This window comes from Miniopterus natalensis, chromosome 4, assembly GCF_054644295.1.
Source record: "Miniopterus natalensis isolate mMinNat1 chromosome 4, mMinNat1.hap1, whole genome shotgun sequence".
Taxonomy (NCBI): Eukaryota; Metazoa; Chordata; class Mammalia; order Chiroptera; family Miniopteridae; genus Miniopterus; species Miniopterus natalensis.
In genome coordinates, this window is record NC_142084.1 from 41078991 (window position 1) to 41093432 (window position 14442).

The following is a 14442-nucleotide window of genomic DNA, read 5'->3' on the forward strand; positions in this document are numbered from 1 at the left end:
GAAGGAAAGACTTCCCGGGTGGATACCTTATGGCCTACATTTTAACAAATTCCATGATTTAGTAGAATTGTGAGAAGTGGATGCTGGGATTCGTATGCTGAGTTATTCTTGGTGTTAGCAAGCTTCTAGAGTAAGTCATCTCTAGTTACCTTGACTTTCCTCTTTGCTATTTTACCCCCTCCCTCCTTTTCTCAATAAGGGCACCCTGGAAAGTCTGGGTGTATTTTGAGAAATTTATAGAAAAATGCTACAAATTTAATGATAGTTATCCAGAGACTTGAAAATGTACATGAAAAAACTTACGCGCACACTTATAAACTTACCTGTGGTTTTTATCTGGTTTAGACGCGGAACCGTTTTGAAGGAACACGGTCGGAAGTGGAGGAGCTTATGAACAAAATCCGACAGAACCCCAAGGACCACAAGCGAGCCAGTCAGTTCACAGCGGAAGGCTACCTGTTTGTGCAGGAGAAAAGTAAGGCGCCGCCAGCAGGGATGGATGACTCGTGAAGAATTGTTTTAAAAATTTGTATTGTAATTACTCCGATATTTTTGGAAAAATTATTCCGATCACTTTCTTTGCCTCCTCCCATCTAGGAGGTGCATTTTGCGTTTTGGGGGGAAATGCATTCCTGCTCTAGGGAGGGGACTCTGAGCACTGGGCTTTCTGGCCACGCCCCTGAATTTTGCAGCACACTCTGCTAAGACTTGCTCCTAAGGGAGCCAGACTCATCATAAGGCTGAGAGGGAGGTGGGGTATTTTCCTTTCACCTAAGCTCATCCTATCACCAACACACTAACACACATGCACACACATTCGTATGTAGCTGTCCTTTCTATTTTCAGGGGGATTGGTTCCAGTACCCCTCAGATACCCAAATGCTCTGATGCAATATATAAAATGAAGTAAAACAATGCTATGTACGCACACCCTCCCGTCTCCCCCTCCCACAACCCTGCTTCTCCTGGTTGAAGTCAGGAGGGGCATATTTCTTTTTTCCTTCACATCATTTCTCTCCACTCCGGCCTGAGACCGCGTGTTCTTACTGTAACTGTCAGGTGGGTTGCGGATGGCTATGACAGTTATTCCTAGATGGCGTCCTAACTTATCTCACAGAGATTTTAGTGCCGTCGCTTAGTGACCATCCGGTGCATTAGAGAGCCCTTGTTTTGAAGTGAAGGCACTCCAAAAACCCTTTCTAACTTTGGACAACTCGGTCTTCCTTTAATAGTGAAGCTCTTAAAGTTTACGCCTTCAACCATAGAGCCTGCCTGCCAGTTAGTAGAAAGGAGCAGAAAGTGGAAGCGTTCCCGTGTTTACTGTTTTCCTCCCACCCCGCCCTCGACTGTAGTCGGGGTGCTGTAGAGGGTCCATTTCGCCGGCCAGGCGTGGCGGATTGACAGGCCCGTCCGCCCGACTGCCTGTGGTTTGAATGGAAGGTGTTCTGTGCAGCCGGCAGAGTGGCGGTTCCTGTTCCATGGCCCTTATTTAACCTGGGCTGTTAGTCTTCATGAAGAGCAGTTGGTTGGCCTGGCAGAACTCTGAGGATTTCTCATGCTTTATCTTCTTAATCTCACTTACTGAATTTGAGAGAATTAAATTAAAATACTGTGTAGAGACATAGGTAGGGAAGAATTCCTGTGTCCTATGCCCAAGTGAAAAGAATCGCAGGAAACTTTGATTTTTGGATTCATATCTCTTTCTAAAAGTATTGGCTTTCAGAGGAGTTGGGCTGAAACTGGATGGGAAAAATACAACAAAAACCACAGTGGCAAAATTCTTCTCTTGTTAACTGCATGCCAGACACTGGGCTAAGCTCTTTATACAGCTTGTCTCATTTATTCCATTTAAAGAACCCTATAAAGTGTAAGGTACTGTTATCCCATTTACCAATGGGAAAACGGAAGCATCGACAGGTAAGGCACGTTCGCTGGATCACACAGCTCCTCAAAGCTGGAGTCGCTGGTCTGACACGGGAGCAGTGTAGCGCCGTCTCCTGCACTTGCCCGGAGCTTGGGCGGGTGTGGAACAGCCTCATCAGCCTGTGTGCGGGGAGCTCGTGGAGAAGGTAGGGTCACATGAGTGTCCAGAGGGGCTGGCCGCTCAGTTAGTGGGAAGACCTTGCTATTTGGGGTCAGAGACTCTGAGTTGGGGTTTGGCTTTGTCATTTCTCGGGCATTTGTTCTAAGCTTAAATTTTGTTTGTTTTTTTGATTAAAATGACAATGATATACCACCCCCTCCCTGAGGTTTTATTCTTAGTATTGAATGAAATACATGTGCAATATTTTTGTGAACTGTGGAACAAGATACAAATGCTAGCTGTTAAGATAGCAACCCACAGCGGTTCCCTAATTCTAGTCTGTGGACTAATGGTGGTCTGAGATAAGATTTATTGTGGTCTGGGAACCCCTTTCATCCCCCCTCACCCCAAGATAAGGTAATAGTGTTTCCTAAAGCTAAATGCATTTTTTTATAAATGAGATCTTTTTCCTTTTAAGCTTGTCCTCCTTGATTTTTAAGAATAGAAACTTTACTTGTTTGTTTTGAAATGATGGTATAATGTTAATTGCTTTTAAAAAATGTCTTTACTTGGTGAAAGAAAAAAAAAAGTCAAACTATGTTGGGCCTAACTTTTGTTTTGTTATGATTGGACCTTTACTGTCACTTGAAATTCTAGATCCCAGGTCCCCCTGACGTAGACTGTTGTCTTTAAAAAAATACCTTTTTACTGATTTCAGAGAGAGGAAGGGAGAGGGGGAGAGAGAGAGAGAAACATCAATGATGAGAGGGAGCCATTAATCGGCTGCCTCCTGCATGCCCTCTACTCGGGATGAGCCTGCAGCCGGGGCATGTGCCCTGAGCAGGAGTCGAACCGTGACCTGCTGATTCATGGGTTGACGCCCAGCCACTGGGCAACACTGGCTGGACTGGACTGTTGTCTTTTAAGAGCTGGTGGTTGCAGTAGTGACCTAGCGAGAGGTCAGGGGTGGTTCTGAGAACGTTCTGGTGTACGTGGGGACAGCTCACCCCTGAGTTCTTCATGCTTCATTTTAAAGCTTGGCTTTCCCATGATCAGTAAGGGCGCATGTTTGCTGCGGAGCTGCCGTGGGCTTCCAGTAGCTGGGTGCATTTCCGGACCAGGTGCTTTTCCTGAGCACTGATTCTACAGTTCTGTCATTTTGAAAGGCCAGAACTGAATCCAAAATGATCGCACGTATTGCCCTGGCCGGTGTGGTTCAGTGGATAGAGCATTGGCCTGTGCACTGAAAGGTCTGGGGTTCAATTCCCAGTCAAGGGCACATACCTGGGCTGCAGGTTCGATCCCCCGTCCCGGCTGGTGCATGTACGGGGGGCAACCAATCTGTGTCTCTCTCACATCGATGTTTCTCTCTCTCTCTCCCCTCTCCCCACCTTCCACTCTAAAAATCAATGGAAAAAATGTCCTCAGTTGAGGATTAACAACAACAAAATAATTGCATATATTAAATTGAATTCTTGAAAGTCTCATGAACTCTTAATACTAGAAACAAATATAGCTTACAATGAAGAGATTTTCAGGTATGAGATAACAGTCCAGCAAACTGTTTGAAGAGTACGTCTTTAACTTACTTCTGTGTTGCTCAAATGACTTCTTTGAGCCTTAATTCCCCTAGTTTCCCTCTTTTATTTGAATGAGCAGTTTTTTCAAAATTGTTTCCTTGAGCTGTCTTGTGGCTTACTGGGGTTTCCTCTTCAGTAATGTGGAATTCTGCACATCGGCCTGTTCACAAGGAAACATAGGAGGTTCTATTTCTTGTTGCAGGGCCTGCTCCATTCGGGTCTAGTTGGGTCAAACACTACTGCATGTATCGGAAAGCAGCCAAGAAATTCAGCATGATCCCATTTGAGCACAGATCTGGCGGGAAACTTGTAAGTATCCGATGTCACACTTTGTGTCCTATGGGAGGTGGTCTTTGAGGGTGTCGCTTTAATGATGTTTATATGTACCGATGATACATTACATTTTATTTTATTTTTTAGGATTAAAATCTTTTTGTTTCTAAATAAAAGGTCAGAAAACAGCAATTCATATTTTTTGACTTGACTGCATAAGAGTCTATGGTCAGACTTTTATTCTTAAGAGAAGACTAGAATCCTCTCATGTCACTGTTGTTGGAAGGTAAAGTTAACAGCTGCAACGAGTGTTCGCGACACAGCGTTTACACGGAAGATCTGACGTGTGCACATGTATCCACACCGTGACAACGTTACAGAGTGGATGATCTATAATGAGTTTTACTGTTTCCACTTAGCCTTTCCAGGTTCTCGCTTCGGGATTCCCACTCAGTTTCCTCTTCCCATGGAAAGGCACAGCAAACGGCGCGTGTGGCAGGGCTGGGGCCCGGAGCCCGCCGCGCTGGCTGTGTGGGAAGCGTGGTCTTCACGTGTGTGTTAAGCAGAAGCTGCCGCTCATAGCAGTGATCAGTGGGCTGGGGACAAAGGTCTTCCCACCAGTCCTGAGCATCATTGGCCACACAGCTGAGGAGGAAGGCTAATTCAGTGCTTGCTGGGTGGACAGGCATAATTTTGCTTACGTGAATACAGAATGAACCCAAGTTCCCCTCTATTTACATAGACTTTGTATCTTCCTGAAAAAAAATATTTCAGGTGGCTTATAATACAAATGCATTTCTATGGTAATAAAATAGATAGAAAATGAGTAAGAGGAGGAAGTGAGTTTGTCACCTCGCAGGCTAATGGGGTTTGGGATGGAGCAGGAGGTGTGAGTCAGAGTTTCCTGTCAGAGCTACGTCAAGCCCCCAAGCATGTCTGTTGAGCGAGGTCTGTTTTAGCCACCAAATAATAAAAATTACATTTTATAAATAATGACAGTGATGTTTTGAATATTTGTGTATTTGAATGTTGAATATTATCTGGAGGTCCTCATAGTCTAGAAAATGTTAAGAATGTTAAAGTGTTCGCCGTGGCCGGCGTGGCTCAGTTGGTTGAGTGTCCCATGTACCAAGAGGTCGCCAGTTCGATTCCCGATCAGGACAGATGCTGACATGGCCTCGATCCCTGTTAAGGGGCGTGCAGGAGGCAGCCAATTAATGCTTCTCTCTCCCTTCCTCTCTGAAATCAATAAAAACATGTTTTGTTTTTTGTAAATTTTTTTTTTAAGCATATCTTTATTGATTTCAGAGAGAGGAAAGGAGGGGGAGAAAGAGAGAGATAGAAACATCAATGATGAGAGAGTCATTGATTGGCTGCCTAGCCCGCAACCCGGGCATGTATCCTGACCGGGAATCGAACCCCGATCTCCTGGATCCTAGGTCGATGCTCAGCCTCTGAGCCAGGCCCAGCCGGGCAATAAAAACATATTTTAAAAAAACATTGAAGTGTTCTAGGAGTGTGTACCCCGAATTCTCACAGTTTTTCACTGAGGACCTGCATTCCTACATTGCTTCTGTCTCCTGTCTTGTCCCTCTTTTTAATACTTTTAGAGAGGATGGTTGAGAGAGGTAAAATGGTACGATAAAAAATTTAAGAAAATTAAGATAAATTCAGGATGTTCACTTAGGAAACAGAAATACCACGTAGATTGAGTGGTTCTAGCTTTAGATGATTAGGATGGCTAATGTAGGGCCCTTGGTATACTTCTAGCTGGATTTGTGTGGAATTGAAATTTTTATAGGTCAGAAATGGTCATATACTGGCTATTTCATATGGTATAATGTAATAGGAAACAAAAACATTATTATGTTTTTAATTAATTAATTCATAATGTATTTTAATTGATTTCAGAGAGAGGAAGGGAGAAGGAGAGAGAGAGAGGAGCATAAATGATGAGACAGAGTTACTGATCGGCTGCCTCCTGCAGGCCCCGTGCCAGGGATCAAGCCCACAACCTGGGCAGGTGCCCTGACCGGGAATGAGACCATGACCTCCTGGTTCCTAGATGGGCGCTCAACCACTGAACCATTCCGGCCGGGGTTATTCTTCATTTTAAAAGAGTCTAATAAGAAAGTAACAAATACTCTAGCACATGGAAAATGTTTTATTCATGTCGCGTTTAAAATTAGCACTCATGAGGTCTTGTTTAATGTCATTGTCATCCAAGAAGGATCTAGAAAACCCCAAGGAAAGGAGAATGACAAAAATGGTTACAATTCTCAATAGTGCTTAATAAACTAGTTTGGAAGATAATATATAGGATAAAGGAACTTAAAAATCTTGCCCCCTCCCCTCCCCCCCCCCATATAGGGTGCCTCGGTGTGTGTATGTTTATACTGCAGTTTCTGAGTGTTTAAAATGATTGCCTGCAGGGGGATGGAGAGGTGTTCTTTTTGCGAGAATGTACCAAGAGGCCTGCTGACTCCATTGACAGAAGATTCTGTTTTGATGTAGAAATTGCTGACCGGTAAGTGATTGGAATTATTAAACTTACATGAAACAGTCATTTTGATTAAAAAAAAATAATAATAAGGGTAAATTGCAACTGAGATTTCCAGAACCTGAAAGAATGTTATCACGGTACATTTCGGTCTGTGCGTGATTCACTGTGAGCTGTTTAGTCTGGGCCACTGTGTTTAGCTGAGGAGGGATAGCTGTTTCTTGGCTGACCTTTGGAGCGATTCTAAGCAGTGTTGTCACTTAGAAAATAACCTCGGACATTTCATTGTCCATCCAAGTCGAATGTGTGGCGCTAAAGGGGTAATGGGTGAAAGTGAGGAAGTGAGTGACAAAGCTAAAACTGGGGGGCCGGGGACTGTTCACAGAAAACGATGTTCGTGGTCGTGTGGGCATTTCCCCGGTATGTGAGGGAGGTCTTGGGCACACTCTGTTTATTAAAAGGCTAGTGTGTTTTTCTTATCGTATGCTTTCCAGTTACTTAGTTATAAAAGGATCTTTGCCATGGAGAAAGAAGTAAGGGAAAGAAAAAATTCACCTGTTGATAGTGCTTCATTGCTGGCGTTCACACGTTCTGTGTTCTCCAGTATCGCCGAGGGGAGGCCTGGCGCTCGGCTTTGTTCTGTGTTGTTTCCACGGCTGGCAGTATCGTGGCTCTCTGCAAGCCCTGGTTTTGGAAACAAAGGTCTTTAGATAAGGCCGTTTCATATTTGTATAATAAAAGTTTTAGATAGGAGATTTTAATTTAAAGGCAAAAGTTCGTTTCAGGTCAGGACGTAAGAATACAAAAATAATTCATGCTTCCCCTCCCCGTAGATGGCATAACGGGGTCGGGGGGCTTGGTGCAGAGAGGGCAGATCTGTGCTTCACTTTCCAATAAATGAACTGAAGACCACGCGCATAAAGATGTGCCCTTAATTAAGCACCGGGGTATGTTTGGCACGACCATGAGAAGGACAGGCAGCTTTATAAGTATCCAGCTGTTTAATAAGACTTGAGGATACATACACGTGCGAACACCCCCAGAGATGCAGTGACGCGTCCCGAGCCCCTTCTGAGTTCCAGACAGTTCTGAAATTTTCTGTGCTTTTTCTCATTTAATCTTCACCACACCTCTGTCAGGTAGGTGTTATCCTTCCCACTTAATGATGGGGAACTGGGACATCAAGAAGGGCAGTGCGTGTACTTTGAGGTCTCCACCCTAATTCTGGGCTTTGAAGGCATCTCTAACAAAAGGTTTGAATAAGGTACGATCTTTTCTTGACTATTTCCCAGGCTGGTTGACTACTGGGAAATATAGGTAATTTGTTCCTTGTCTTAAATGATGAATTCCATGAGGGTAGGGATCCTATCCTAGTGTTATTTGGTACTGCAGAACCAAATGCAGTGGTTTGTATATGGTAGGCATTCACCAAATTTGTTCCGGATTAAATGGCATCGGATTGTTGCTTAGAAGTGACAGAACTTGGATGAGATTCAATCAGGCAACTGTCAGTCAACCGCCCTTTTCTTCTGTACCACACTGCAGCACTGAGCTCCAGTGTTTTCTTTCTGCTTAAAGAAAATACTTAACCCATTTTCGAGCATATAGGTATTGTAAATGGGTTTCTGATGGAATTTGTACAGTGTTCTCATTGGGTACCTTCATATAGCAACTTCATGGCTGACTGTACATGTTTACTCTAAATATATTGTATCTTCTCTCTTGGTATTAATTTTTGCTGCTTTTTACTCCTTATGTTGGAAAAGAAGTCAGGTGACATTGTGACAATCGGTAATACTTATTAAACTGCAAGATGGAGCCTGGGCTTGCTTTGATCTGGGCGGATGTAAATACAGAGCTTTCATTTGATTGTTGCATGAGTTCAGATCAGAGTTGGTTGCACGTAACTGAAAATCTAGAAGTAAGATGGCTTACACAATGTAAAAGTTTGTTTTCTCTTGTTCAGGAAGCCTAGAGGTGGTCAGGTGAGGGCTGATAGCATGCTTTTGTCAGATCCGGCTCCCTATTGTGCATGGTTTGCCTTCCTAGTCACTTTAGGCCCAAGATGCCTGCTCCCATTTATCACATGCACTGTCTTTTGATGGAGGAGCACTTTCCAGAGGTTGCATGCACATGCTGTTTTTTGCTCACATGCTATTGGCCTAAATGGAGTTGTATGGTTATACCTAGTTGCAAGGAAGGTTGGGAAATTGCTGTCTTTTGTTTCCAGACAGTAGTTGGGGAGCCTATTACTGAGACTGAAAGGAGAGTGGCTGGTGTGTGTGTGTCCAGTTAGCCATTGCTGCCTTCATTATCAATGGTTAGATGAATGTGTGCTTCATTTTCCTTCCCTGAATTCACTAAAATGTTGTTTTTACTGTTTTAGCTAAACAGTAGCATTTAAGAACATACGTGCCAAGAACACCATCAAAAAAGTGAAAAGATAAACCCAGAGATTGGGAGAAAATACTTGCAATTATATATCTCATAGGACACTTGTATCCAGAATAAAGAACTCTTGTAACTCCGTAATAAAAAGACAAATAGCCCAGTTAAAAACAGGCAGAAGATCTGCATTATACATTGCTTCAAAGAAAATATACAAGTGGCCAATAAGCACAGGAAATGATGCTTAATATCATTAGCTATCAAGAAAATACAAATCAAAGCCACAATAAGATACCACTTCATACCCACTAGGAGAGCTATAACGAAAAGGTCAGGTAATGAGTATTGGTGAGGATGTGGAGACAGTAAGGACTCAGACCTGATGGTGCGTATTTGAAATGGTGTAACTGCTTTGGAAAACAGTTTGGCAGCTCTTCAAAAAGTTAAGCATAAAGTTACCCTATGGCCCAGAAATTCTAGTTCTAGCTGTATATGCAAAATTGGAAACCTATTTCTATATAAAAACTTGTACATGAATGTCCACAGCAGCAGCATTCATATTAGCCAAAAATTAGAAACAACTCAGATGTCTACTGAATGATGACTGGATAGATAAGATGTGGTATTTCCGTACAACCAAATAAGACCTGCAATAAAAAGGAATGGAGAACTAATAATATGTGCTGCAATGTGGATGAAACAGTATGCCGAGAGAAAAAAACCAGTCACAGAGACCACATATTGTATGATTTCATTTATACGAAACATCCAGAACAGGCAAATCTATATGGACAGAAAGTAGATTTGTGGCTTCCTGGGGCTGGGGGTCTTGGAAGGAAATGGAGAGTGACAGGTAATGAGAATGGGTTTTTTGGGGGGAGGGATGGTGAAAATGTTTTAACATTGACTTTGGTGGTGGTTATACAACTCGGTGGCTATCTTAATTAAAAAGCCACTGAATTGTATACTCTGTAAGTCGGTGAAATTTATGGGGTGAATTATATCTCAACAAAACTTAAAGGGGACACAGCTATAAACAAATACTTATCATAACTAAACAAGATTCTTTAAAATGACTTTAAACACTGACTCCATGCCAGTCACACTTGAAGTTCCATGGGCTGCGAAATGACTATGTCACTCACTGTAAGTTGTAGAAGAGTATTGGGTAGAGTCGTTTTCCCCATGGCAAGCCTTGTAGTCTGTCCGGAGAGGCTGCTTTCCTCTCTGAAAAGTGCAAAATTGTCCCCCTACTCTCCCCTCCAAGAGCTTTGTTATATAATATGCTTTTAGCTTGATTGGCACACTTGCCACATGTCACATTGTACTGTGACCCCCACGCATTTGCTTGATAAATAATTACCATTCTGTGAAGTTCTCCCACACAGCCCATTCAGGCACTGCTTAAAGAAAATGCTTCCCATTTCCCTCTCATTAATCTGACATGTCAGATATTATATTTGGTTTGACTTGGCTCTGTTCCTAGTATGTCGCTCGTGGAAGGATGGCAAGATGCTTTTTACTTTTATAAGTCACCCATTTCTATTTTCACGACGATGGTGGGGGATCAAGTTGCCTGTGTATTTGAAGCATTGTGTATTTTAGAACCCTTCTGCACCAGTGACTTTATTTAGCATCTGTGTGGATGGAACCATACTGCTTGTCACTTTCCAAAAAAAAAAATGTTTTTATTGATTTCAGAGAGGAAGGGAGAGGGAGGGAGAGAGCGAAACATCAATGATGAGAGAGAGTCATTGATCGGCTGCCTCTGCCCACAACCCAGGCATGTGCTCTGACCAGGAATCGAACAGCGACCTCCTGCTTCAAAGGTTGACGCTCAACCACTGAGCCACCCCAGCTGGGCCTGTTTGTCACTTTAAAAGAGTGAGTTAAGAACACATTGCTTCCAGAAGCCCATGCAAGTGGACTGAGTAACAAGAATGTTGCTGTAGCACTTTAGCTGTAGTAATATTTGTAAGTGTTTTATAATGCATGGCATTTAGGTGCCTAAACAATTGTTCACTGTGTTTGGCACTGAGGATGCAAGACTAAACCAGACACTAAAAGGCCTGATCTTAAGGGAACTTGCAGACCAGGAGGGTTTATAAACAAAGGATAGCTCAGAGTTCTGATTAAGGTGCTTTGGGAGCTGAGAAGCAATAGGGAGTGAGGTTGGCTAGGAAAGCTTACTAGAAAAATTGATTGTTAAATTGAATTTTGAAGACTTGGTACGAAGTTAGGAAGCTCAGAGGAAGGGAGGCCCAAGGCAAAAGGAATTATAGAAGTCTTGAGAAAATATGTTGAGGTAATCCTTTAATCAGAGGTTCTCAACTGTAAGCGATTTCCTGTCTGGGAACCTTCCCCCCCCCGCCCCCGCTTTTTATTGAGTGTATTGGGGTGACATTGGTTAACAAAATTACACCGGTTGTCACAGCTGTGTGGAGAGGGACTGGGCAGGCCCATGGTGCTGACATCTAGTGGATCGAGGCTGGCAGTGCTGCTAAGTGTTTAGCACAGGACAGCCCCCCACAGCCATCATCTGGTCCCAAATGTCAGTAGTGTGGCTGTTGGGAAGCCTTGCTTTTAAAGCATTTAAGACAACAGCTCCAACAAACGTTTGTGGAATCAAATGGAATTGTACTATTTCTTTTATATGAATATATTTATGAGGTGCATATTTTATTTTATTTTTTATTTAATTTAATTAATTTATTTAAAACAACACATATCTTTATTGATTTCAGAGAGAGGAAAGGAGGGGGAGAGAGAGAGATAGAAACATCAATGATGAGCGAGTCGTTGATTGGCTGCCTAGCCCGCAACCCGGGCATGTGCCCTGACCGGGAATCGAACCCTGGTCTCCTGGATCCTAGGTCGATGCTCAACCGCTGAGCCACGCCTGGCCGGGCATGAGGTGCATATTTTAATTTAAAAAGTGTAACAGTAGCTTAATTAGTTATAGTTCAGGGGATGGGTTAAAGCCAGCATGGGAAGGGCCATGTGTGGCTTCATCCTGTCAGGAGTGGCGCATCCTCCAGGAACTCTGAGATTCTAGGGTAGAGAGAATAAGGAAGGAAGTTACTTGTGAAGAATTTAGATGGGATTGGTAGAAAATGGAAGGAATAGGATTAGAAACAGCATCTCTTGTATATAGGCGTCTGTGTTTTTCATAAGTGTAAGAATTTGCCCTATAGATGGTGGTGTTGATAGTGGCACACTGAAAGCCACGTTGTATATTGCTTCCAGTATTTAAATGGAAATCTAAATTGACAATATGAATTTGTTCATAAAATGCATGCTGCAGGACATTGGAATCTGGGTCATGGAAAAGCTTTCAGCTTTTGAGTAAGCTGTAATGAACAATGGTGGACATGTGTTTTCATTTCTCTTGGATAAATATTTTGGCATGGGATTGCTGGGTCTATGGTGTGTGTGTACGTATAAGTATGAATATATTTGTGAATCTGTGTACATATGTGTGTGTATTTGTATCTATATGTTTGACTTTTTAGGAATATGACAGTTTTCTGAAGTACTTTTCCCATGAGCAATGGATGAGAGTTCCGGTTTTCCACCCGCTTACCAACTTTTGATTATGTTTCCGTCTTAGCAATCCATGGCTAGGGATGTTGAGCACCCCTTCCCATGTGCTTTCTGGCCATTCCTATTTCTTCCATTGCGAGGTGTCTAAATATTTTGCTCATTTGAAAACTGACATTGTTGGACTTTTGGTTATTGAATTGTAGGAATTACTTTAAGTAACCTGGATACAAATGTTTTATCAACTATATCAATTGTGAATGTTTTCTCTGATCTGTGGTTTGCCTCTTAATTTTCTTCATAGTGTCTTTTGATGAGAAGAATAGTCTAATTTGGCTGAAATAGATTTGATCAGTTTTTAAAATTTTTATTGGTAGAACTATTTGCTCTAAGAAATCTTTATCCTGATGTTGCAAAGATATTTCTCCACGCTTTCTCAGAAAAAGCTTTCTTGTTAGTTGATGACTTGTGAAGATTTCTAGGGGTATATGAGATGAGCTGTGGAGGTGAGTGTTACTTATTTTTTCTTATACAGATATTCAGTATTTCTAGCACCATTTGTTGAAAAGGACTTTCCTGTCATTGAATTGTTTTGGCACCTTTGTCGCAAATTATTGGGACTGAATGTATGGGGGTCTGTTTCTGCCTCTAGATTCTCTATTCTGTTCATTGATCTGTTTGTCTTGTCGGTTCCACACTGTCATTATTGCTGTAGTTTTATAGTAGGTCTTTTGAAGCCAGGCTGTGTGATTCCTCTGTTTTTTCAAAAATCGTTTTGGCAGTTCTATATCCTTTGGGTTTCCATATGAATTTTATAATCATTTTTATTCCCACAAAATAGCTACAGGCCAATATTATCAATGTGTCAAGCATTAATAATTCCTGAGTATCACTTCCGATTTAGTTTGTCCTTACTTTCAGTAATATTTTATTGTTTTCCTTATAGGGGTCATGGGCGTCTATTATTAAATTTCCCTAAGTATCTTATGTTTCTGGGTGTTATTTTGAAAGTTAGCGTTGTAGATTTCATTTTCCAATGTACTGTTACTCTGTGGAAATGCAGTTGGTTTTTGTGTCCTACAATATTGCTGAGTTCATTTTTTTTTTTTTATAGTTTCTTCAGTATTATTTTATGTGTACAATGTTTTCATATGTGAATAAAGACAGCTTTCTTTCTTTCCATCCTGTATGTCTTTTGTTTCCTTTATTGGTCTTACTGCAGTCCCAAGACCTCCAATAATATGTTGAATAGAACTGGTGATTTGGGGCATCTTGCCTTAGTCTCGACCTTAGGGGAAAAGCATTTATTATTTCACTTGTAAAGTATAATGTTAGCCGAAGATTGTAGATGCTTCTATCATGTTGAGGAAATTTTTGTATATTCCTAGTTTTAATCATGAATAGGTGTTGACTTTTGACAAAGTATTTGTCAGTATCAACTGAAATGATAAGTATTTTTCTTGAATCTGTTAATGGGTGAGTGACAATGCATTTTCTAAGCAAAACTAATCTTGCATTTCTGAGCCAAACTGTACTTGGTGATGCTGTATTAATCTATATATTGAATACAGCAATATACAGAGAGATTAATATAGCATTTGCTGATTTGGTTAAATTAAGGATATTTGTATTTTAGTTCATGAGGGATATTGTGTGTTACATTCTTGTTTCGTATTTTGATAACAGGTTTTATGGTGGCTTCACAAGACATGGGAAGTTTTCCATCTTGCTCTGTTATTTGAAAATGTGTAATACAGGTATTTCTTTTTAAAAAAATATATATCTTTATTGATTTCAGAGAGAGGAAAGGAAAGGGAGAGAGAGAGATAGAAACATCAATGATGAGAGAGTCATTGATCGGCTGCCTCCTGCATGCCCCTGACCGGGGATCAAGCCCGCAACCCGGGCCTGTGCCCTGACCGGGAATCGAACCCCAATCGCCTGGATCCTAGGTCGATGCTCAACTGCTGAGCCACGCCTGGCTGGGCTATTATTTTTTCTTAAACGTTTTTGAGAATTTACCTGTGAAGCCATCTTGGGCTGAATTTTTTTGTGTGGGAAGTTTAAAAATTACAGGTTTAATTTATTTAGTGGGTAAAGGGACATTCAGGTTTTCTGTTTTTCTTTTATTAGTTTTG

At 41.7% G+C, this 14442-nt stretch overlaps 1 protein-coding gene across 2 annotated transcripts in view; it reads left to right on the forward strand.

Moving 5' to 3' along the window:
- The window catches only part of ARHGAP10 (Rho GTPase activating protein 10), a 249936-nt gene that overhangs the window by 110016 nt on the left and 125478 nt on the right, over nt 1-14442 (forward strand). For both annotated transcript variants that reach the window (XM_016206885.2, XM_087816505.1), the window contains exons 8-10: nt 346-475; nt 3806-3912; nt 6309-6403. In XM_016206885.2, the coding sequence (XP_016062371.2) occupies nt 346-475; nt 3806-3912; nt 6309-6403 (332 nt within the window). The remainder of the gene's footprint in view (nt 1-345; nt 476-3805; nt 3913-6308; nt 6404-14442) is intronic.